Source organism: Protopterus annectens, chromosome 9.part0 (genome assembly GCF_019279795.1).
Source record: "Protopterus annectens isolate FY-2018-M chromosome 9.part0, PAN1.0, whole genome shotgun sequence".
Classification (NCBI taxonomy): Eukaryota; Metazoa; Chordata; order Ceratodontiformes; family Protopteridae; genus Protopterus; species Protopterus annectens.
This window is the reverse complement of record NC_056743.1, coordinates 955,588,189-955,614,584: the sequence shown is the minus strand read 5'-3', so window position 1 is coordinate 955,614,584 and position 26,396 is coordinate 955,588,189. Positions and strand designations below refer to the sequence as shown.

The window sequence follows — 26,396 nt, the reverse complement described above, 5'->3', positions numbered from 1 at the left end:
AATGTATTATCATCACTTTCAGTAAAAGCAATGTTCCTGCTAACTATCACATCAATAGCAACACCTTACGTATGCACTCAGTGGTGAGAGACCTGGGTACACAGGTTGACAGCAACCTTACCTTTGATCACCATGTCTCCACAGTGGTAAGAAGGGCATTCTATATTGCTCATCTCATAAGTAAGGGCATTACCTCTAGAAAAAAAGAGGTTATAACCTACCTGTACTCTTCCCTCATCAGTCCAATAATTGAGTGTGACGCCCCTTTTGGTATGTACCTTTCCAAGCACCTGCAGCAAGTGAAGAGACCACAAAGGTTCCTCACAAGGAAAATTCAAGGTCTTCAGCATCTGTCCTCTGTGGATCATCTGAAATCATTGTCACTTTATTCTCTTTCATAAAGGCTATTCAGAGGCAATCTCTGCCTTGCATACAAGGCAATCTCTGACCCTGCTTTATTGGAAATGCTGCATATCCATAAGTCAAATGGTACACGGATTACTCACTCTAAAGACCTTAACCTGGTATGTGACATTAACAGAACCTGCTGGAGGGGCATATTTGTTTTCTAGAGGTTACCATACCTTTAGAACAGGCTCCCACTTCATGTCAAACAGAGAACCTCTCTGGCCCTCTTCAAACACAATCTGGATGATTGGATGGGTAACCCTGGGGGTTTCAACTGTGTCCCTCTTGGACAGGAGCAATAGGTGCTGATTATGGAAATAAGGGTAGAACTTGGGTAGCCTTGTAAGGGCCCTTGGGCCATTAGCCTAGCAACTTCCTATGATTCATATACAAGAGAATATTAGCCTTTCATAGTATATGTCAGGAGACAATGAGCCCTGTAAAAGTGGGCACAGCTTCATTACATGTGACAGACTGGAAGAAGTTCTGTAACAAAAGCTTTCATACTTGGCTCCAAGGAATATAAGGCCCAGTGATGCAGACACAGACTCTCATTTTACATGTATTGCAAAACAGACTAATAAAGTGTGGTGATAGCCTTGTAAAAGCAGGCATTTTCAATGATAAAGTTAAACCACTCTATTAGATGGACCTGATAAAGTTCAGGTGAAACTGTTTTTCTTAAATCCAGTGCTACAGTTGTAGCTCATAGTGTGTTATCATGTTTTGTTTGTTAGAAGCTAAAAAGAAAAATAAAATCTTTTTACTAAAAATGAAGTTCCACATGCTTTTGAGCTGTTAAACTCTCATGAGTCTTTCAGGAATATTCAAATAAGGGACTAACCTCTAAGTTTTGGGATTGGCTTCTTGTTTTTCTGTCTCACAGATTTTCCTCCAATCAGCTCCCACGGACCTGCCCACCATTGTCTGTAACCGCCTTTAAAAAACTGACCTGTTGAATGTAATGTAATAGAACAAGAGCACTTGTCCATCTACGTACTTTATTGAATAAACCACTGGAAACTTCAGCAAGGTGTCTTTATTCAGAGAGACAGTCTCTTAGATCTGCTAGCTAAATTGAACAAATCCTGTATACTCTGTTTCTTGTTAGTCCTGTCACCCTCTGGGTCATAGCTGGGATACCAGACTTCACTCGAGCCCTCTGGATTACCTATGTTTTCTGTTTAATAAGGGGGGGGTTGACCCTCATGTTGTAATAAGAGTAGCAAAATGACTGGCAGACAAGACCTTATGCAAAGTAGCAGGTGCCAACTCAGAAAGCAAAAAGGTAACTAGTGGCATTCTTTGGGATCACTACAGGGACTCCTCCTGTTTGTTATCTATGTCTTGCACCGTCACACTACTAACCCAGATATACAGCTAACTAAATTTTCTAATGCTTGTAAAGTGGGCAGTGTGTTAACTCAGCAAATGATACCACATTACTGCAGCAAGGGCTAAATCACAAAAAAACAATGCTGTACTAGAAATGTGTTTAAATTAAATGAAAAAACAGTGTTTTACTGTCATCTTTACTAAACAAATCTCAACAGCAGTTTATAGTATAGATAGCATCCCACTCCAGATTGACATAGTCATCAGAGATCTTGGCACCTTCATAGACAACTCCCTATCCTTTGACCACAATGTAGCAGCAGCAGTCAGGAAATCCTTCTATCTAGCTGGTTAATAACAAAAGACATCTCATCCCGGTGAAAAGAAGTAATCGTTCCAATAAAATATGCACTGATCAGACCAATTATAGAATATAATATCCCTTTTACAATGTATGTATCCAAACACATCACACAGCTAGAAAGATACCAAAGGTTCTTAACTAAAATGGTCACTAAACTAAAGATATTTACTTACCAGGATAAGCTTTATATGTTATCTTTGCACTTTGAATCTTATAGTTTCCTGATCACTGCTTTATGTTCAGCATTCCTTGCTGTTAAACAGTCAACTATCCTTGATTTCTTCCACCTTCAGAATACAAATGCTTTCACAAATGCTCAAACTAAGGACTTGACTCTCCATCAAAAAATACGTTAGGCATACTGGAGGGACAGAGTACTCAGTGAGTCTCCCATCTCTGGAATAATCTTCCGTTACATTTAAAACAGAGTGATACATTTTCTTCCTTTAAGCAAACATTGGCAATTGGATGACTGCCAGTAAATTCATCCTGGGCATGACTTTTTTATTGCCCTCATGGAGGCAAAAGGTGTCCTATGATGGTATATAGTGGAGAGGTAATTATGTTCGGTGGAATAATTCTGCCTTATAATCTCTATGAATCTCAGAAATTTGGGCAAAGAGGTAAAAGGTGAAATTATAAAAGTGTTCTACTCTCTTAAGAAAAATGCAGTCTTTTGAAATAAGGAAGTTGAAATGCACCTTTTACTTAAAGTTTCATTTCTTGAGGGTGTCTCCAGAAAGCTTGCTTAAGGCCAAGAAGGTGAGAAGTTTGATGTAGCTGGGTTACCACTAAAATAAATGTATCTTCTGTTCTGTTACTGTAAACCCTGTAGCATGTAAAATGTATAAAATAAAATGGAAAATGCAGTTTTACTGAGTGTAAAACTGCATTCACTGAAAAGCCAGCAAAACTGCTGAAAATGAAACTAAATGTGATCCTCAGCTCTCCAATCATTTCCAGTGGTTAGATGCAATATTTTATTGGAGGACTAACTTGTTGGACTCAATCTGTCCCCTTCCCAAGATATAAAAGACTCTACGAACAGGAAGAGCACCATTCACTTTTGAATACAAACAGGACAAGCTGCCTGGGACTCTCTTAAGTTAGGAGAAAATTGCTCATTAGATACCATTTTCTTCAAGAACTGCCTAAGTGGATTGCATTTCTGGACACAGTTCAAGTTGGATTGTATTTTGGCTGTGAAATAAAATTATTTTCTGGACTTTTAAGTCAGATATACATAAACATTCAGTACATCTCCTCAGCTAGTGAGAGAAACAAGTCTGCTAGTCAGAATTATATGCCATCTGTCTATTTAACTCATTAACACCTACCAGAAGCTGAACTGCAACTGCTCAGAGGTAAGAGTCAGAAGAAAAATTAAATGTGAGAAAATTGTTTCGGCTAAACAAGGAAACAGCTTTATGCATTTCTTGTTTAACTGGAGTAATTTTCAAATATTTAATGTGATTAATTGTGAAATGGAATACCGCAGATTCAGTGATTCAACAATTAGGTTTTAAGGAAAGAAAAACAATGTGTGTGTGGTCTGCCTTTCATGAGCCACTGGACTGAATTGGAAAAGGCAGCCAAACTGCTAGTGCTACACCCATGACTAACACCAGGGTTTGATCAACACTGTTGGAGTTAATGAGTTAAACACTTTTATTTTTCATTTTCCTCAGGCAAGTTTTAATCTGCTATGTATTTAATTTTACAAAGTAGATTGCTTAATTTTATCTACTTCAACTAAAGGGTGTTATCATTGAATTTTAAATGCTTATGATTTATGATTTATTTATTATTATACGAGTGGCCATTAACATTAAAAACAAGCAGGCTGATTGGTCAGCCCAACCAGCGGGTCTGTTGTAAATCGAGAATATACCCACAGGAAATGCCAAGCCATTAAAGTATCGAGTGGCCGTACTTTCCTATCTCTGTAAGGAAAAGAAGAAGCAAAAACATTTGAAGTAAAGACACAACATTTTTCACATTTGCAACTTGCTAGTGAGGTTCTAAGACAGCTGTGATGTTCTGCAAACAGGAATAATGAGGTATGTTAAAAAAGAAAAAAAATCTAAAATGTATCTGAACCTTCTTGTATGAAGAACATCGTAGCTGACACAACACCTTACAAACAACTTCCACATGTACAAGTGAGAGTAAGAAATTTGCGATCCGGACAGTTTATAGGAAGACAGAAATAAATGGAAAATCAGGTAGGTTTCTTTACTTTGGCATAATGTACCTGATTTTTGTTGTAGTTCTGCCCTGTCTCTCTTGTACCTTTAAACTGTCCGCATTGCAAGCAACTTTTTTTTCTTAAAAAAAAAAAAAAAACTAATAAAATAAAACAATTAAAGAAGCAACAGAGATCTTCCTTTCTCTCTTGCTTTCTTGCCAAAACACAGATGTACTATGTAAGCATGGGAACTTAAGTCCCATTAGCGTGTGCAGTACATCAAGCAACCCCAAGACACAAAATTAAAACAGAAAACAACCACAGTGCTGTATACAATTACATTATTTGTCATTTGCCCTCATAATCAAACCACACCAACCATGGTAAAATCTAGCATTACCCACACCCAGCCGTGGGCTATTGCTATATTACCTTGGAGGTATGTGCATTAGAATGGCGCACTAATAATAGTTGGATTCAACCTTTCAAAGAGTTGCTGCTCAAGCTACTGCTCTCAAATATCTAACAGCTGGCATATTTTGAGGGTAAACAGTAACTGTGTTTTTTGCTATGTCAGTATGGTTTATCTAGCTTGTGGCAACATTACCATAATGACAAAAATGTGGGTGTTGATACTGAAAAGTTATCCTTAACTCCTTATAGAAAATACTGTGTGTGTGACTGTGCAAAAAATAATCTTGGCCATCTTTCAATTACTGTTGGTAAGACTGTACTGCAAGGCACCAAGATAAGTCTGGGGTGGGTGAAATCATGAAGAGCCACTGAATATAACTCTGATCTGTAGTGCTTATTTGGATGTGGTACATGCAGGTGACTACTCCAAGTAGCAATGCACATTTACTGCATGCTCTTATGGCCAGTTACCCCTCTTATATTATCCGATACCAGCTGTGTAGATTTAAATCCTATACTGTGACATACAAGTTGGCAACAGTGCTGCAGACCATGAGACCATAGTCCCTGTCCCCCACATATAATTGTGTGGGAATTATATACTTGTTCATCATAATCCCTCACAGGATATGCTGAGGGCCCTTTGATGCAGTAGACAGAGGGAAGGGGAATAGGCTTTATGGTTGTGGACAGTACTAGTTATCCTAAGAGGACTGAAACTGTCCTTCTCACTCCCAGCCTTGCTGCTTAACTCTGCCTCCTCTCCAACACTGTCTCATCCTGGAGGCCTTTTTCCCCAAATTCTTCTACCTTCAATCATTTTTTATAAAGCAGATGCTGTTTGGTGGGATAATTCCTACTTTATTTGAGTATTGGTAGATGGAAAAACACATTTTTATACATTCCATCATCTTCCCTTTCTCCTCCAGGTTTCTAAATGTCCCCTGAGAAGGGAGTCCAAACAACAGAGTTTTGTCTAGTGGGACCTTCTCTAACAACTTCACACTGATACCATGTGAGAACAGCTAAATCCTAAGCCTGTAATGCCTGCAGCTGCACTCCTGCATATTGCATCTATACAGTTTATGGCATGCTTTCCTACATTAGAATGCATTAGCAAATTTAGTCCTTTACAGACAACTGGGATTTCTTCTGACATATCCATCTGTTTCTCTGGGGATATCCCCTTGATGTTTTATCATATGGTTCAGTCAGTTCAGGACATTAAAGGCAGAAGAAGCTGACACAATGTATACCTTCACACCATAACAATCCAACATGTTGCTTTCCTTATCATTAATCCACTTTTTCAGGCAAGGGGACATTTTTGGCCCCCTTGCTGCATCTAGGGAAACCACTGCTGGGTTGGCTATAAGACTCTTACAGAGATATTTAATGTTGCTTTCCATCTTCCAGTATTGAGATTACTTTAATGTAGTTTACATTTATGGAACAAAATATGAACCACTTCTGTTCTGAATGAGCTGGAATTATCCATTTAACCACTTTTTTTATTTCTCTGTTTCTGATTGTTTCTAACGGGTTAATGTAAAAAAGTAGTATCTGTTAGATTTTTCATAAAATGGTTCAGCAGTGTTTTGTTTCATGGGCTACTCATATCATCTGTGTTAAATATTATAAAAGTTTGAGTAGAATTGTCTTATTATTAAGAAACACTGAAGACATCCTACCATCCATAAAAACAAACAAAAGTCCATGTCTGCAGAAACACACATCCTTTAAAGGAAGCTAAGACTCAAACCAAGATTCCCCATTAATCCTAATGTCCATCCCTTACTTATGGGTAAAACTCCATGGTCACCTTGAAAGAGTTTTAAAGCAGGATGTTATAATATATAAGTAATGCTGTGCATTTGCAACATTATTCTACTTCTCTGTTAACATCATTTTTGCCATAGCAACTAATGAAGTAAAGTCTTGAAAAAAGTCTGATGGACACTCCTTTAAATGTGAGGGGATTTTTTTTACAGCTTGACTCAACATTTTATCTTTATCAGCTAATCTCACTAATTTGGTCAATAATGGTTTGTGGACACTGTACACTCTGATGTGTAGTTTGTGCAAGCAGGTTTTCAATGAGTTTCATTAATTTGAGCCACAATTACACTGATGTGTAATTTTCACATTTCTCCTCTGTTGTATAACCATACAATTCATATCTCTAAGTAATGGGGGTGTGAGGGGCCAAACTTCCCACAAGGGGTGCTTGCTCCCTTGCAATTTTTATTTTTTTTTTTTGCATTTTTGAGTTCCTCTTTACAATATAAAAAATCGATTAAATGTAATTCATTCTGTGGTGATTCAGTTGAACATAGGTAAACTGGGGTGTGGGGCTTTGTTTTTCTCTGATCTTTTCCTTCCTGCAGTGTGCTATATTTGTTTCAGTTAATCTTGTTGTTTCAAAATTTGTACCTAGCAAAACTGAAAAGGTTTATGCAGATGTGTGAGTTCTCAGCATGAATAAAATGTTCCAGTACTCCAAAAATCCTTATGTTTCTATGATTCAGTCTTGCTTGAAATTTGAGAAATTGCTCTAAGCCTTAATTTCTGTTTACACAGCAATTCACCTTCTGCATACTTAAGCTCTTGGATGTGCTCTTCTTTAGCTTTAAGTCTTGAAAAAGATACTTAAAATAATTTTTTTCTTTTTGGCATCTTGTTACCCAAAGAAATAGATATCTGTTATATTTTATTTTTGATTTGTTAATCTGTAAGACTGGTATAAACCTTGTATATCTCACATCTTTCACATTCTGCTTACAATCATAAAAGTTAGTAGACTCTCTCATATCTATTTTTATTACCTTTCATCAGTCTGTATCATACCACTGTTTTGCCCAGAACATTACCTTGCCCACCCATCAGATCAACCAACTAAGGAGAGGTTATTATAGGATCAAAGGAGATTACTAGGCTATCAACCCGGAGGTCATTTTAAGCCTAGCTGTTTCAACCCAATGTAATACCGTAGAAGTACTAGTCAATACCCAAGACTGCATTTAGTGATGACTTCCCATGTCCAGGAGGGTTTTGGGCACCATCTTAGAGAGCCCCATCCACTCGTCCAAGTTCCTCTTGAACAGCATCATAGAGGTACTCTGTTTCACATTAATTGGTACCTGGTTCCAAAGATGTGGCAGTCGCTGGGACATAAATCTGTCCCTCCAACAAGTCCTGATTAAGTCGCAGTCCATATTTAAGTCCCTGGAACGGGTAACCCTAGTCCCATTTAATTTACGCACATGCAGGAAGTTCATTAGGTCTGGGTCTTGAGTTGCTCTCTAGGCCAGGCTTAAGTCTCCCCTGATAAGTCTATATGATATGGTGTATAGTGACAGGGACTTTAGTCGGTCCGTGTAAGGCACATGCTGGAGGTCCTTGAACTTCTTTGTTAGAAACCTCTGAGGTCTCTCTAATTGCTGCAGGTGCTTAGCACGGTACATACCGAATGGGGTAGTATACTCAATTATGGGCCTGATAAGTCCCAAATATAAGGGATTTATAACCTCTTTTGCTTTTGAGACAATGCCTTTATTAATCAAGTGAGCAACATGGAAAATTTTTCTTACAAAAGTAGACCCGTGGTGGTCGAAGTTAAGATCGCAGTCAACCTGTGATCCTAGGTCACTTACCACTTCATGGGTACTTAGAGAATTGTTGATTTGACAGTATGAAGGGACATTGTTTGTGCCAAAGGGAATGATGTGCATTTCTATGCATTCAGTTTGAGACCATGACTAATACACAAGTCATTGGCCTGTGTGAGACCTTCCTGGTGTATACTGACATCATTTGGAGATTTAATGACTGCACCAAGTTTGCAGTCTTCTAAGCCACGTTGGTACAGCGGTAGCGCTGTTGCCTCACAGCAAGAGGTTCTCCTGTTCGATTCATCGCTGGAGTGCCTTCTGTGTGGAGTCTGCATGCCCTCCCCGTGGTAGAGTGGCCTCCGAAAGACATGCGTAAATGGGCATGCCTTCGCTGAAGGTTGGGCATCGGGCTGGCAACTCGGCACCATAAAAATCTACTGCCAATCATTAGCAGACCGGAGTTCCGCTGTGGCGACCCCCTAACCGGGAAAAGCCGAAAAGACAACCTAGTTTGCAGTCTTCTGCAAACTTGGTCAGTCACAACCCTTTAGTTTTGACCTGAACTTCTGAGAAGTATATACCAAACAGTAGGGGCCCAGCACTGACCCCTGTGGCACCCTGCTGGTAACAGGTCTGCTGGTTGATGTGGAGTAACCCACTTTGATAGTATGTGTCTGGTTTGTGAGCCAGTTGGCAACCCATCTTACAACAAAGGGGTTTATATTCAGTTTGCTAAGTTTAGCGGTAATGGCTGAAGACAGGAACTGGATCCCCCTGGAATGACAACAAAAACTAAGCCAATTCTTGCACTAAATCATTTTTTGTTTATGCTATGGCATCATTCTAGGTGAAGGTGGTATGCTGCACAAGGCTAGGGACATACCTGCCTGGGACACATACTCAGACAGCTCAACCATGTCTCTCTTCATACAGTCCAGCAAGGTATGTCTCGGGTTATTCACACCAACATGGGGCATGACAGAGTCATAATGGTACTTGTTGTTGAGAGACCTGAGTGCATGCGTAATCTGGTGAATCCTGGCACCGGACAGGCAGCTGACCGTGACTTTCTACATGTCCAACCTGATGAGTGGGACATCCGTGTGTTTCACTATTGAGTCTCCAATGACAAGAAAACTTGATTTTTGAGTGTTACACCTTATGGGCTTGGTGGGGGAGACACTGGTGTTGCTATGTGTCATGGGTACTGTGGAGACTGTGTTAGCTGCAGCAGACTTGTACTTTGGAGGTCTCTGGTGTTTCGGTAAGTTTTTCAAGAAAACCTCCGCATATGTGGATTTATGTGTTTGATGTGTACTATGTGTGTGAGTAGTGGTATGTGTATGAGCAGTGGTACTCTGTGAAAATGTAGTGGTTGGTGAGTTGACAACCTTCTCCTTGTTACTGTTTTGAGGAAGAGAGAGCATGGATTCTAGATTCTTGGTGTAACTACATCTCTCTAGATTGTGTTATTAGTAGAGGGTTGTCTGTGTACATGAGGCAATTGCTACATGCCTCAAGAGACCCAACGCAACAAGGTTGGCAGGAGAAACAAGGGTAGTCCAATTGTCCACAATGCTAGGTTGAAGACTGTTGTCACTAAGGGTTGCTTTTCAGAAACGATCACAGAGAAGCTCAGCAAATGGATATTTCTGCCTGGCTTTTAAGAGAAAATTTGTTGAATTTAACTGCCTGGCTTTGGTGTACAATTGTGTGGTAGTTCACAGTGCTGCATGATATGCATACAATCAGAAACCTGCTCAGATGCAGGGCCTAAATACCAGAAGCTAAAACTTGAAAAAAACTCTAACAAAATTCAAATGGACGAATGAGGATGCTTATTCCAAGCCTTATACAGGCCTCCATTTACCAGTTAGGTCTCAAGCAACACAATTCTCTCATAAACGTGCAGCAGGCCCCTTCCAATCCAAGATGGCCTGGAAAACATGCTCAGAACAAACAAACCACTACAGACAGTTCTAGAAGCTGCAGGCCTGGATCTGGACTATGCTACAGCTACTAGCTACCCCTACTTTCAGCGGGAAACACTAGAGAATGTTTAACACAGCAGAAAAATAGCAGTGAGACACTGAAAAAACATTTAAAACAGCAGAAAAACTGCCAGGAGTCTCTAAAAAATGATTTAAACAGTTAAAAGGTCAGTTAACTAAATACTGCTTGGTGGGAAAATCAGAGCAGGCAGAACAGATGGCCTTAAATCAGTGAAAAAATAGGAGTAAATACTTAACAAACAGTGGAAACAGCACAAAAGTTTGGTAAATAGTGAAAATAGCAATACAAATTGATTTTACAGGCACAGTGTAGCAGGCAATTGCAGTATAGCAGTGTAGTTTAGTCCATAGTAAATAAATGCAGTATAAAAGTAGGTGGCAGGCAATACAAAAGTGCAGCAAATAGTATAAATAAGCAAAAAAAAAGAGGCAACTTATGTTTTTTTTTTTAAATCTCAGAAGTTTCTAGTCATCTGGTATCTCAGCTCAGACTTGTGGCCTGGTAGCCAACCTCAGTTCAGCATGGTACAAACAAGTAGAAACCTGTTCAGAAGCAGGGCATAAATAATAGAAGCTAAAACTTGAAAAAAAAAAAAAACAAAATTCAAAAGGACCAATGAGGATACTTGTTTCAAGACCTAGACTGGCCTCCCTTTACCAGTCAGGTCTCAATCAACACAATTCTCTCACAAAAGTGCAGATAGGCCCCTTCCAGTCCAAGATGGCCTGGAAAATGTGCTCAGAACAAACAAACCACTAGAAAGACTTCCAGAAGCAGCAAGCCTGGATCTGAACTATGCTGCAGGTACTAGCTACCCTAATTTCAGTGGGAAGCATAGAGAATGTTTAACACAGCAGAAAAATAGCAATGAGACACTGAAAAAATGTTTAGTACAGCAGTAAATCAGCCAGGAGGCTCTAAAGAATAATTTAAACAGTTAACAGGTCAGTTAATTAAGTACTTTATCATTTCTTTCATCACAGACATTTCTTAAGTGCTCACTATAACTATTCTGCTCAATTAAATAAAGCAGAATCAGCATGACTAGCATAAATCTTGTACCTCTTACATTTTCTACATTCTACTTACAATCATAATCAGCTACCATACATATGATATGGTCTTCATTACCAAGAAAACTTCCCTGATCAGTGCAATCAATCTTTCATTTAAGGTTATATCCTCCTGGATAGAGTCCCCTAAAATATTTAGCAGCAGCTACCTTTCCTGACTACTCTACGCTAAACATGTCAATATCCAATTTTCATCTCTCACTCTGGCAATTTGCTGTAAATTATCTCTCAGCAGTATCAAGAAAACAGGGTTTGATTCTTCTCACCTCCATTTGCCTACTATGTGACTCTGAAAGTGCTCCCAGATGGCCCCTGAAAAGGGACACTTCTGACCAGTGGGAATCTTAGTAAACAAATTAATAAAATAAAAAATATGTTATTTAATACAAATTGTACTTACTAAAAGGTACAGCTGTGTAAGTAAATTTACCATAACAGTAGATGCTTGAATAGATCACTGCTTAAGTATTTCAAGAATTTCAATTCTTCTTCTACAGCTGTTGTACAACTTTGTTTAATCTTGTCTTATGCTCTACAGCTGTAACAGTGTCTATAATTTTATATGATATTTCTCTAATTGTATAATGTCTTAAACATTTGAATGTCGAGCTTTTCTCCCCAGGCCTCTGCTGAAAATGGACCTGTGTCCAGTCGGACTCTCCCGGTCAACAAATGTAAATACATAAATAAATAATAAAAGTAGCCCAATTTATCTGGGATGACCTGCCAAGGAATGGACCACCATACAGCTTCCAAAGCTTTAGGGCACCTTCCATGTGAGTGGTACAGCTCAAGGAAAGCTCTATAAAGTCATTTGTTAGGGCACCAAAACTTTAATAATTTCTTGCCTCAAAAGAGGGAGGCTAGACTTCTGCCAGATAGGAACTGTAATAATGATAAAACATCCCACACCCTGGCATAAAAATAGTAAAAAGAGGGCGTTGGAGAGGGTACAGCTACCACAATAGTGATCTATTTTAACATCTACTGTTATGGTAAGTTTACATACAGAACTGTGCTATGTTCATAATTAGATCATTGCTACAGTAACCTAAGCTACATGGGACAAATACCAGAGCTTAAAAATAAAGGGAGTAGGAAGCAGGAAGAATCAGAATTCAGTGTCCCCTGGAATAGTCCTAGCAAAGCTTGTTCTGGACCTATCGAAGGAATCTAGTTTGCAGTGCTTGGTGAAGGTGTTTACAGATGACCTAGCTGCTGCTTCTAAAATATTTCTAAAGTCTGCCCCTTTCCAGAATGCCACAGAAGTAGTTACAGTCCTGGTAGACTGGGCCCTGACTTTGCCTGGAAGTGTCTTGTTTTGGTAAGAACAATAAAAAGCAATACCATAACTCAACCATTTAGACATTGACTGTTTATACACTGATTGTCCATGTTTCTTGCCTCCATAGGAAACAAACAGTTGCAGTCCAAAAGGTTTCTGTTCTGTCAGTGTAGCATCTGAGTTACCTGTGGCCATCCAAAGTGTGTAAAATGTTTTCTCCTTTATTGTTAGGCTCTAATAAAAACTAAAAGAATAATCTAGACAAGCTAGATTTTCCACTGTGTGATTCTTTAAAACCTCTTGTATTAGAGGTAACATGGGATATATGCAAATGACTCCCTTAAGGACATTAAGTGTTTCAGTTATATGGCAGTTCTGAATGCCCATGACTTTGTTCCTTTTTAAGTCTGTTATGGACAAATTCAGGCCAATAAAGACAAACTCCCATGCATGTTTCAGCCTTCTTATGGCCTTGTCAGCACTGCATAAGTTGATTGACTGCTGCTTCTAAAATATTTCTAAAGTTGCCCTCTTTTTAAGCTCTGGCAAGAAAACAGGCTCAGTGTAAAAATAACTGCAAGCATAAAGGAAGGATTTGTTCTCAGTGTTGCTTTACCTTTGTGAAAGATGAGATCAGGACACTCACTATAAGGGCATGCAACTCAGATATTCTTCTTGCAGAAATCAGAGCAATGAGTAACAATGTTTTCCACGATAAGAACTTCAAACCAGCCTCATGAGCAGGTTCAAAAGGAAACAGCTTACATTTTTCCAGTATAAAATTAAGATCCCAAGAAGAAGCCACCTGCCTTCTAGGTGGATAAATATATAAAACCACTTTCAAAAACTGTTTAATTCACTTGAAGTAAGACAGAAAGGGGGGTCTGCAGGTAGATAAGCAGAGATGGCTGAAAGGCGAATTTTGGTAGAAGACTAAGAAAGTCTAGAGGATAATAACGCATACAAATACTGCAAAACCAAAAATGTCTCAGCCTTAAAGGGTCAAGATTCCTGTCTTGGCAACAACCAGCTAAAACATTTTTCCACTTACCCATATATAATTTTTTAGTATGAGCTTTTTTTACTTCCTTTAATAACCACTGCATGTTCTATAATCCTAAAATTCTATCATCCAGGCAGTCAGCTGAAGAAGTTGAAGCCTGGAATGTTTCAAACAACTCCTGCCCTGTATGAGTAAGTCCATTATGTGTGGAAGCTTGTGGTAATTGCCCTTGGCCACATAAAAAAAAATGGGGGACAACCACTGGTGCCTCAGCCAAAATGGAGTCACCACAATTATCTTTGGAGAATCCTTCTGAAATTTTATAAGAACTCTGGTTATCAGAAGACAGAGGTGAAAAGTACACATGATCATTCTCATCTGTGGCAATGAAAAGGCATCTGTCATCCAGGCCTAAATCGTGGAGCAGAATTTCTGTTTAACTGCCTGATGTAGTTGAGGGCAATCAAATCTACCTGAGAAGTTTCCCATAGGTGGACCAATTCCTGAAATACTCCTGGGTGTAACTTTCTTTCATGAGGGTCTGTCCTGATTCTACTCAACTTGTCTGCAACAGTATTTTGCTCTGATGGAATGCAGGTAGCCTTGAGGGATAGACTATGCTGAGTTGTTAGCTGCCAGGTCTGGTTTCCACTGTTTGTTTATGTAATGCATCACTGCTGTGTTGTATGTGATTACAAGCAGTGGGCATGGAGTCCAAAGATGGCTTAAAGATCTGAAAGCATTTATTACAGCCATCATTTTATTTACATTTGAAAAACTGAAAACCAAAGAGCAAAGCCAAAAACTGAAAATGTAAATTATATATCAAGTACAATGATGAAAAATAAAAAGTATAACAAAACCACAAGTCAGCTACTGATAAACTGGACTTCCATTACTGCTAGTACTTTGACAAATGCATGCCTCATTACAAGAATATAACGTCATTACAAAAGTAACATCTCTTATACACATAAAAATACACCCAATCATTCAATTAATACTAACAGAAACAATTAAGTAATAAATAGCCCCAGCTAAATTCCACATTAAGACCATAATGTGTTGAAGTGTTAAACTTCAAAATCAATTCAGCCTCCCCTTTCAGTAGTTTTCTCTCTATGTAAACTAGACGTAGAACATGTAAAAAACATCTGAAATCTTTGTGAACTGCAATGTGATGTCTTCTAAATCCAGAATTACTAGAAAACTGAGAGGTGAAATGAGAAGTAACAGAGACTGTAGAGAGAGTATGTGGAACATTGGGATTTTGATGTGGAGGTTTAGAAAGAAATGTCTATGACAAGTCACCACATTCCATCTTTCTTTGGTACCAGGAAGATTCTTTTTTTTAACACATTTATTAAATTATCATTTAGGACATGCATTAATAGAAAAGAAAACAAACCATGTTAATATTTTCATTATTTTCAAGCATTATGCATCACGTGTTTTCTTTTTAACAATTACTTAAATTGTTCAATGTCTGTCTTCCTATAAACCATATGTCACTTCCTGAACATTATGTTGCATGCATTGTTCCCTCAAATTACATTTATTTCTACGCAGTTTGTCGCTTCTCCTTTCTAAAAACCCAATTTTATCTCCTTAACAATATTCAGAACTTCAGTTTGAGTTGGTTTAGATTTGGGTTTATATTTTCTTGTAATTGTTTTTGGCAGCCAATCTCATTAAACCATGTATTGTCTTACTATGTCTGGGCAATTCAAATCCTATATCCTAGTACAAAAGAATTATTTCCTTTGTTACAACCATTTGTACCCTCAATATTTCTGACAGAGTAATCTGATGGAACTTTTTTAAAAATCTGCTAACTTATTACATTCCCAAATAACTTTTCCCCAATTATCTATCTCTTTCACATCACACTTCCAGCATTTGCTATCTATCTGAGGAAAAATTCTTTGGACTCTGCTAGGTGTATAAAAATACCTCTGCAAACACTTCCAAGCAAAAGTCCTAAATCTTCTAGACTTTGCTGCATACTTGGGATCCATACATATGTCCTCCCACTGTTTCCTCATGAATTGCTTATCCAATCTCTTTTCTAATCTCCTCTGATTGATTCCTATAATTATCTTGCAACTCTACCAGAGCAGGTTGTTTACTTAAGATCCCCCTGTGCCTTTCTCTTTGCTTATACTCTGATATCAACCCCTGACAGGGAAGACAGTCTCTAGCCTGCAGTCCAAATGTCTTCTTGGCCTCTTCCCATTTTATTATCTTTCCTTCTGTAGTTATTTGCTCCCAAACATTGTCAGGTTGCTCCAGCAAATTCCATCCCCCTCCTGCCTATTCTCTTTACCCTTAATTACAGTCATTCCTATCAGGAAAATCTCCTTTCTCCATCCTTGTGTTGGCTTAGTTCTTAAAATACTTTCTATTACTTTACGAATATAATATGCTGTATTGCTGTTGTTGTTTTCATTATTGATCTGCATCCAAAATCCCATTCTTTCCTTACTTCTTGAATTTTCCCCTATTTCATCATTATCCATTTCCTCTTTGAATTATTACTTTCTGCTTGTAGTAAGTATATGAGACTTATCTATGTAACTCTAAAATATCCATTCAAATCAGATAATCCTTCTGTTGGAAGGATAAACCTTTGCCCTCTTCCCCTCCCAGAAAAAGTCCCTCAACTCTTTATTAATCATTGTCCACAACTTCACCTCTAGTTGATAAAAATATCCCTAACCTGTTTAAAAAACTAAAAGGTCTAAATAATGTTCACTGCTTGTACCTTGCTATCCATATTTATAAAAAGAGCTTCCAGTTTCTCAGTTTTTGGATTATCTTTTGTTTACACTCTTCTCACATATCCTTAGCTGACATAACAGAATCCTTTTTAAACTCTACTCCTTAATTTCATCATGTCCCCATATATATGGGTATCGCTGAACCAATTCATGTGTGAGTACATAGCTTACAGCTATAGCTTTTGTTTTCATCTTTATTAATTTTATATCCTGAAAAGACTTGAAACTGTTTCAAAGAGTTCCACAACTGAGATGTCCTTTTCTGGTTTTATCAAGTACAAAATAATATTGTTTGCAAATAAAGCCAACATTTCTTGATTACAATGCCAATTATACTCTTGAATTTCTGAGTCCCTTACTTTCTTTTCCAATGGCTCTAAATATAAAGGAAATAAGACGGGGGGGGGGGGGCAAATTATCAGAGAGGTACCCTCCTACTTTAATTTTTGCCAACGATCCCTCATATATCCTGCTAAATAACCTTATCAGGGAATGCAAATGCTTCCATTGCCCTATTCATAAAATCCCAGCTCTGTTGAATATTTTCTCTGCATCAAGACCCACCAACAACAGTGGTATTTTCTTACACTCTGCTTTCCTCTGGAACATCATTGTTCTCTTAATTTTGTCAAATATTTGCCTCCCCTCCACAAAACCACATTGATCCATATCAATTTTGGCAACACCTTTGCCATTTTATAGCTATTATAGACATGAACACTTTCTAATCACAGTTTAAAATTGAAATACGCCTAAATGAAGCAGGGTCTGATCAGTGTTTAATGTCTTTAGGTATTACAGTCACCACAGCTTTCTTTCAGGATGATGGTGCTTCCCCACCTTTTACAACATTGTTAAACAGAACCTTACAGATTTTTGTAATTTTCTTACCTCCTAGCTTCCAAACTTCTACAGGAACGGTAATGTAGCTAGGGCACAGCAAAAGGGGCAACTGCCTCAGGTGCAAAGCATTAGAGGGCATGATCCAATTGGCCATCCATCATCCTGATCGCTCGTAGTGCAATACCGGCACCCCTAAATGTAATATTAGTCTCTCTCATACACTTCTTGTATCATCACATCATCACATTCTACATTATCTTTACAACTCCAGTCTAATGTCCCTTCAGCATATACAAACAGGGAACTAACATTCATACAGCCCAACAGAACTTTTTTTATAGTTTTATAATTTCTGTATGGTTAGCACTTCTGCACTACTTGGTCGAGGTATAGATTGCTTGATCATATAATTAATACTACACCATATCAGCTCAAACATCATGCAAAGTTGCACTTCACTGTATTTTACAACTTATAAATATTAGTTCAATGGGTATCACTCCCAAAGCCTGTTAAATGACACTGCTAATTAGCTAAGAAAGAAAGCAAGAAAGAAAAACGTACCAAATTTTTAAACTTTTTTAAATTTAGGAAACATGATATTTTACTCAATCCAGAGAAATGCTCAGTCATATGGTAAATACTTTAACAGATTCTGCTTTGGCCTGGCATTAACATTTTCTTATGATTCATGCTTCATCATATTCTATAAAATCAAAACAGTCTTGACTGGAATCATATCAGGGCCTGTGTAATACAGCAGTTACTTTATACTTTATTGATTGAATATTATGAATTTTTTTAAATTTCATATTTTTTATTGTTTTGTTTTTTTTTTTGGTTCAGGTTAATTGTACATAGTGTATATAAAGGCTTATAATACTTGTTTTCATTGATGATTATATTGTTAAGTATTATAATATTTGGAAAATAAAAATTATTTGAGGAAAAAATACAGCAGTTGCTCAAAGACATTACTACTAATGCTCCTTCTACCTATATAATATTAAATCTCTTAGACAAAAGTTTATCCATTTTCAGTAGTGTAATAGGTAAACACTACAGCAAACATGATAATTCCATTGAAACTACCCTTATTATCTAGGCCATACGTAGCTCTTACATCATCTTGATCCAGGGATTATATACATAGACATTTGCTTTTTACTGTGAAATCCACTTTCAGTTCTCATTTGTCCTCTGTTTCTCCAGCAGTATCATCGGCTCTTATTGTCAGCTATTCATTGATTACTACTTATTTATAACCAATGTGCCAGGGCAGTTGTTTCTTCACAGCACAACAAATGCAATACCTCAGCTTAAAACACTGCTGGAATCTAGTTTTTTCGTTCATTAGATACTGTCCCACTTACATACTAAATACAGTGGGGCATTAAAGTCTTCATTTTGTCTCCCTTCTCACTTCATACTTCATTGTGTTGCTATAACTTTTATCCAGCATATTTATTTACTATTGCCACATTCTACCTGAATAGCAAGCCAATATCATGCACAGAAAATTACTTGTTTGGAAGAATATCCCATGATTTCATTACTTAATAGAATAGGGAGATGTTCCCATGGTCCCACTAATTCAAATAACACTATAACTATATATCTATAGCTATATATATATCATATACAAGATTCTATTTGTTACAGTGTGACAATGAAAAAAGAATACAATATAAAAAACATATTTTACCTGGTCATTTAATGGAACTCCACTGGCCATTTTTTCTTTATTTTGCACTGGATGGTAATCATCTGCATCGTAAAACTTCCATCCCAGCTTAGAAGAAAGAAATTAAGTTGTTAATAGTAAAATTATGTGTTACAAGCAGTACTTACTACATTTATAAACCTGTTACAATAATTTAGAAAGGAGACAGAGTAAATACTGCTATGGTTCAACAGGGATCTAGAAAACTGTTCCATTGCTCCGGGACTCAATCAAAACAGAATGTTACTCTGCTTGCTGTAGACATCTGCTTTATGAAAAGCGAGCCTCCACCCTTAATGCAAAAGCAGGAACTTCCCTGAAACACAAATGTGATACAGAGATTGCCTAACAGAATGCACTGGACTGCATTCAAGTGAACCAGCCATGAGTCTATCCTGGAATTTCAGAGTGGAAACAACAGAAGGAGACTCTGAACTGTTCAGAACATAATATGGGCCCTGGAACCAATAAGAATCAAGAAGGGTACAGAATGAGAAGGAGCACAGCTACCATAAAAGTCTTTACAAAAGGTCGCAATATTTCATTATGGACACAGGTAGCCTCCCCCCTCATTGTACTGGAAAAGAAGTTGTTGTTGTTGTTGTCTTTCGGCTTTTCCCAGTTAGGGGTTGCCATAGCAGAACTCCGGTCTGCTAATGATTGGCAGTAGATTTTCACGAATGCCGAGTTGCCAGCTCAACGTTCAACCTTCAATGAAGGCACGCCCATTTACACATGTCTTTCGAACGCCCACCCAACTGTGGGGAGGACATGCAGACTCCACACAGAAGGCACCTGTTAAAAAATTACAGAGGGTAATCATTACTTCTCAGCTTGGAAACATATGTAAAAAACAGTAATACTGAAACAGACATCTGGCCTAGACACCAACTCCAAAGAATGGTGACTATTAAATACTTTTTCATTCAGCATCTCTGTAGATATCTAAAATGTATGCTTGACCTGTTCTACAGTAGTGGTTTGAGCCTTAAAACCTAAAGAGATTACTTTCTTCATGACACAATGTAATACACTACGGAAGTTAAGGTAATGTCGAAGATGGTTTAAACATTAAACAGCACATTAGTCAAAACTAAGAACAGGAGTAAAAGAAGCAATCTAATGGACTTACATTTTCTATCCAATAAACTGAGATGTAGTTCTATCCTCCAGCCAGACAAATGCATGCATGCATGCGTCTGTGTGTGTGTTTGGAACTGGGGGCTTGAATGAACATACATACACTTAAGCTCTAATTCATAACATCAGAAGCAAAAAGGGAAGCATTTTCTGCAGAAGACAGGTGAGCTACTGAATTCATTTGTATTTTTGCTAATAGAGGAGGACTGATCTAGCATGATCTACAGAAATAACAGAAAATAGCCTTGCTGTGTGGTGTAGAGGAAGTGAAGCCCTGACTGTAATCTAGACAATGCATGTGCAATCATGTAAGTTAGCAGAGGGACCAGGCACAGAAGAATAAACTTCAGTAGCCAAAACAGATTGTTTATCTGGGGAGGGGTATTTTGGACTGCAATAATGTCAACACCTACTGCTGGGTGGGCGTACTGCTCATTTTTACTGGTCAAGTTGTCATGCACTGTCATCATGGAGCTCTCCTCTGCAAAGCCAGGGAAAGAGGAAAACATGCACTCCTCCTCCTTCTCCTAACCAGGCATTGACTGCAAATCTGCCAGCTGCCTGTGACAGGGATGGATAGACCACTCCTCACGACCTAAAGCTGGCCCTCTTCCTACCAGCCAGGTCTCACCAGAAGGAGAATGGATCAACTGATTAGGATTTCCCAGACAGGAATAAGCAGACATAGGGCTCTCACCTGGAACATATATCTGGCTCTCATCTATGGCAGAGTGAATGGGGCCAACTGCATGCAGGTATACAAGTCATCATGCAAGATCCAGAGAAGATGGGAGATCAGGGTCTGAGCTGTGGGTCAAATAAACAGAAAATGAAACAGATTTTATATAGGAGGGTTAACAATCAAACACAAGATGAGAAATTATCATTGTACCATTAGAAAACCTTTATTGTGCAATCTACAGGAACAAGAATGGTGCTACTTCTGTCAGTCTATTTTGCAAACAATATATAGTATAACTAACTGTACTAGCTATGTTTGGTAATACTGACAATGTGATTTTTCATTAGGAAGTGACAAATAGATATCTTGTAGAAGGAATAAAAAATAATAGGATATTATATATCTTGCAACATCTTGACAACCCAGGGACATATGGAAGGATTCTGTTTGTGGACTTCAGCTCTGCATTTAATACAATAATTCCGGAACTTCTTCACTTGAAACTCTCCCAGCTTTCTGTTCCACCTGTCAATGGATCACCAATTTTCTAACCAACAGGAAACAGCAGGTGAAACTGGGGAAATTCATATTTAGCTATCGCACGGTTAATACAGGTGCCCCCCAGGGATGTGTGTTCTCCCCACTGCTATTCTCCCCCTACACTAATGACTGTACCTCTACAGACCCCTCTGTCAAACTTATTAAATACACAGATGATACAACTATCACTGGACTCACCAGGAATGGTGACGAGTCTGCAAACAGATGGGAAGTTAAGCAGCTGGCCTTTTGGTGTAGTCAGAATAATCTGGAACTGAACACTCAAACTGTGGAGATGACAGTGGACTTTAGGAGTGGTACTACAATATTATCCCCCTTTATATTTAATACTGCTGTATCAGTTGTGGAATCCTTCAAGTTTTTGGGATCTATAATCTCCCGGGACTTGAACTAGGAGACCAATGTAGGGTTCATCATAAAAAAGGCACAACAACAAATGTACTTTCTACAACAGCTGAGGAAGTTCATCCTTCCACAGGAACTGTTGATTCAGGTCTATACAGCAGTCACTGAATCTGTTCTCAGCTCATTCATAGCACTGTGGTTTGGATCTCTGTCTAATCATGACAAAAATAGGTTACATTGAATAGTCAGGTCTGCCGAAAGTATCATTGGTGCAAGTTTGCCCTCCATACAGTACCTGTACTATTACAGAGTCATGAAAAGGGCAGGGAAGAGTATTACTGACCCTTCACATCCAGGCCACCATCTTTTTGAACTATTACCATCAGCCAGGTGTTATAGAATAATACGTACCAAAACAAGCAGATATAAGAACAGTTTGTTTTCCCAGGCCATCAAGTTCACGAACGGTTAACTCACATTATTAGGTTGGGGTATTCTTTTTCCCAAGCCCGCGAGGATTCTGCAGTATTGTTTACATATTGTTAATACTTGTTTCTTTCAGAGTTTATTTCAGTATTTCTTGCACTGCATTGCACTTTGCACCTTGTATGTACAGTATATATATATTTACTTTTTTGTCTTGTTCATAATAGTTGCATGTACGTCGTTTGTCTTGTTCTTAATAATTGTATGTATGTCATTTATGTAATTCATACTTGGAGAGTTACTAAAACCAGTGTCAAATTCCTTGTATGCATGCATACTTGGCCAATAAATGTGATTCTGATTCTATAAGTGAAGACTCAGGATGGACAAAGCCTTATCCTTTGTACTAATTTTTGGTCTCTAGATCAGAAAAGCCAAGTTGTGATCTGACATAAGATGATAAACTACATGAAGTCTAGACAAGGTGAAGCAAGTACAGAAGTGGGCCAAAACTTTGGGTTAAAAAGCAGGCACATCATGGAGTAAGTATGCAGGTACAGCAAAGAGAGAACGGGAGGCCACATGAATGAAATGACAAAGCCTATCCATGCACGTTTGTACAGCATTAAAGACAGATGTAAAAACAGATGCTACAGTCAAAAGGTCAAATTTAATCTAGAAAAGGAATACCTTTGACTGGAGTAACCTAGCTGACTGTATAAGCGGACTGGAGATGTTATGATTAGATATTGACCTTATAGAGAGTTTAGTGGAGTGGGTATCTAAATGGTAACAATAGCTGGATCCAGCCAAAGACTTGGTTATCAAAAACTCTGAACCATTTACCATGTTTGACATGTGCCAGTAAATGAATGAAGTGCTAAGCTTTCAGGTTGCACCAAACATCACTGATTTTGTTTTTTTGTGAAATTAGTCTGAAGCTGCTTATTATTAACCCTGCTATCTATAAGACTAGATCAGAACCAAGATGTAAATAAATGATTTGTTAGCACTCAAAGAGAAGACGACAACAACAATAAGGTTACATGGGTGAACAGAAATATAGTTTATAAATGGGGGACAGTTTAGCTGAATTAAAACAAAATGACTGAATTACTTGCTGCAGAATTCATAAGAGCAAACATGCAGTTTGTTGAATTCTATGTATGGTTAAAAGAGGCAAAAGGGTGACAGTGTTCTAAATTGGTTGACAGGTACTTACTAAGTACCCACTCACTAGGTTGAATAAGGAGAAAGTAACAGTCAGCTGCCTGTCAGGCGCTAGGATCCGCCACATAACACACGCACTCAGGTCCCTCAACAACAGGTACAAATATGACTCTGTCATTGTACATGTGGGTGTAAATGACTTGAGATGTACCTCCCTGGTCTACATGAAAAGAGACATGGAGGAGCTTGCAGATTATGTAGCCCAGGTAGGTATGACCCTAGCCCTGAGCAGCATCCTACCATCACCCAGAATGATACCACAGTACAAGCAGAAAATGATTGATTTCAACAATTGGCTAAGTTTCTGGTGTCATTCTAAGGGGATCCATTATCTGTCTGCCTGGGATGACATGATTGACAGACCTCAATGTTTTGGCAGAGGTGGCCTGCATCTATCACCCCAGGGCTTCTGGATACTGGCCAAGGCTCTTGCCATCCCTATAGTGCCTTTTTTAGGCAGTGTTCCGCAGACCAAATTACCACCATAACAGCTACAAACAAATGCAATCTGAGGATCATGCTGCTCAACACTAGAAGTCTAAATCTCAAAATGCACTCATTCGAAGCACTCCTTAAAATGGAGAACATCGACATTTGTGCCATAACAGAGACTTGGTTCAAGGCAGCAGAAAGCTCCCGTGCACTACCAGGCTATAACTCATTCCACACCTTTCGGCCCCAGAACTTGGACCAAAGCTCCAAAGGCGGTGGTGTTTCCATATTTATAAAGGATGTGCACACCTCCAAACTGGTAGCCCAACATAACACATCTGAGATGCTTTAGGTGCAGCTAACATTGGGTAAGACAGCGATTCAGGTCGTAGCCTGCTATAGGTCCCCAACCATGTCCCAAGACTCACACTCCATGTTCCTAAGCACCCTGGAGAATATTAAGGTCCAACCTAACACTATCATACTAGGCAACTTCAACTACCCCTCCATTAACTGGGAAAACTACTCCTGTACCAATACATTTGCCCAACGTTTCCTGGAATTCATTAATTCCAATGCCATGGACCAGCTCGTTCTTACCCCCACTAGAGGTAGCAACATCCTTGACCTGGTCATTACTAACATGGGCAACCATTGCTCTGCACCAATAGTCAACTCCTTCCTGGTTAGACCCAACGACAAACTTATCAACTTGGAAATCCCCCCCCCCCCCCCCCCACAAAGGTAACTACCATGAAAAACTTCTCCAAAGCTAACTTTGGGCTCCAAAAAAATTAGGTGGCTAACTTCACTGCACCCATGCAAATGGAGATCAGTTGCATGACTGCCGAATCATACACCAATGCACTGTACGAACACATACACAAATGCATGGATCTCACCATACCTAATAGAATCAAGACGCTCTCCTCCAAAAAAAGGAAGCCAATCTGGTGGTCCCCTGCTATAAACAAACTCTACAACAGAAGGAGGAAACTGATGCGGAATAAGGTGAAGTCCCAAGACTGGAAAAACTCCCTTATCAGCCTCAACAAAAAGTTGAGATCCCTCATCAAATCCCCTAAAGCTAGCTATGAAAACAGAATTTCAGCAGATAGTAAAGACAACCACAAGGCCTTCTATAGTTATGTAAAGAATCTCCAAGGCAATACCCAGATTTGTTCTGAGCTACTGCACAATGGTAATTCCTATACCGATCCAACAGATATTGCCAATATATTAGCTGACAGATTCAGTGCCACCTTTACTCCTCTTACCCCCCCCCCCCCCACACCGAAGGGACCAGTCACAATACCATAGATTGCCAGGCACTCAGTATTACTGCTGCACAGGTTAAAACAGCACTGTCCAAGGCCAGGAATACAGATTCTATTGGACCTGACAATATCCCTGGCTGTGTTCTACATTAACTACAGAGTGAACTGGCACCTCACCTGTGTGCCCTGTTCAGTCACAGCCTCACCTCAGGCTTTGTCCCTACCGAATGGTGCACTGCTACAGTCATCCCTCTCCACAAAGGAGGAGCGACTACAGACCCTGGGAACTATCACCCCATTAGACTGATGAGTCTGATATGCAAAGCTATGGAACGCATCATGGACCTAATAAACAAGGATATAAGGAAACTCCAAACTCTGGATCCCACACAGTTTGGTTTTGTAAAGAGTAGATCATGCCTGCTCAACTTTGTCAACTTATTTGAGTTAGTCACCAGAGCTGTGTATGAAGGCAAGGTGGTTCACACAGCCTACCTTGATCTGGCCACGGCCTTTGATACCATTCTCCACTCAGGAATCATAGAAAAACTCACTAAGCTAGGCATTAACCCCTGTATCACTAGGTGGGTTGCAAACTGGCTCACAGGTAGAACCCACAGTGTGAAAGTAGCTGACTCCAAGTCAGACTGCAGACCAGTCATGAGTGGAGTCCCACAGAGTTCGGTCCGGGGTCCTCTCCTGTTTGGTATCTACTTCTCTGAAGTCCAGGCCAACATGAAGGGACTCTGGCTGACAAAGTTTGGAGATGATTGCATGTTGGGAGCTATTATTAACTTACAAAGGGATAAATGGCACAAAAGACCAAAAACAAAGAAAAGTGCCAAAACTGCTGGAGCCACGGATGTCAGCAAAATACTTTATTGATATAATCCACAGAACGCACGCCAAAACACAATCCTCAGTACACATAAACGCCTTGAAACAAAATTTCATTTTCGTCTTAATAAACCGACTTCTTCAGATACCCTCTGACAAAATAATTCAAACCTTTTATATATTTAATTAAAAACCAGTGCCCAATCACTACCACCTTCTAATTAAAAATTGATTGGTGTTACCTATTAATGCATGTGCTTTAAAATACTTCTTTCCTAACCAACATAATTCATTATTTCTAAAAACTGTACTTGTAAATAAATAATGAATAATATAAATACTCTAAAGACAAAAATTTTTTTGTATAAAAATATATATATATTATTAACTTCCCAAGTGATGTTGACATCCTACAGAAAGGCCTCA

At 38.7% G+C, this 26,396-nt stretch overlaps 1 protein-coding gene across 3 annotated transcripts in view; it reads right to left on the bottom strand.

Moving 5' to 3' along the window:
• IDNK (IDNK gluconokinase) overlaps positions 1-26,396 on the bottom strand; it is a 369,639-nt gene that overhangs the window by 106,413 nt on the left and 236,830 nt on the right. The window contains exons 3-4 of one of the 3 annotated variants that reach the window (XM_044083691.1): positions 20,878-20,987; positions 19,023-19,109 (exon numbers count right to left, since the gene is read on the bottom strand). In XM_044083691.1, coding sequence (XP_043939626.1) covers positions 19,023-19,109; positions 20,878-20,901 — 111 coding nt within the window. In that variant the 5' untranslated portion in view covers positions 20,902-20,987. Of the gene's footprint in view, positions 1-19,022; positions 19,110-20,877; positions 21,294-26,396 lie in introns of those variants that run through there. The other 2 variants (XM_044083692.1, XM_044083690.1) reach the window with 2 other exon arrangements.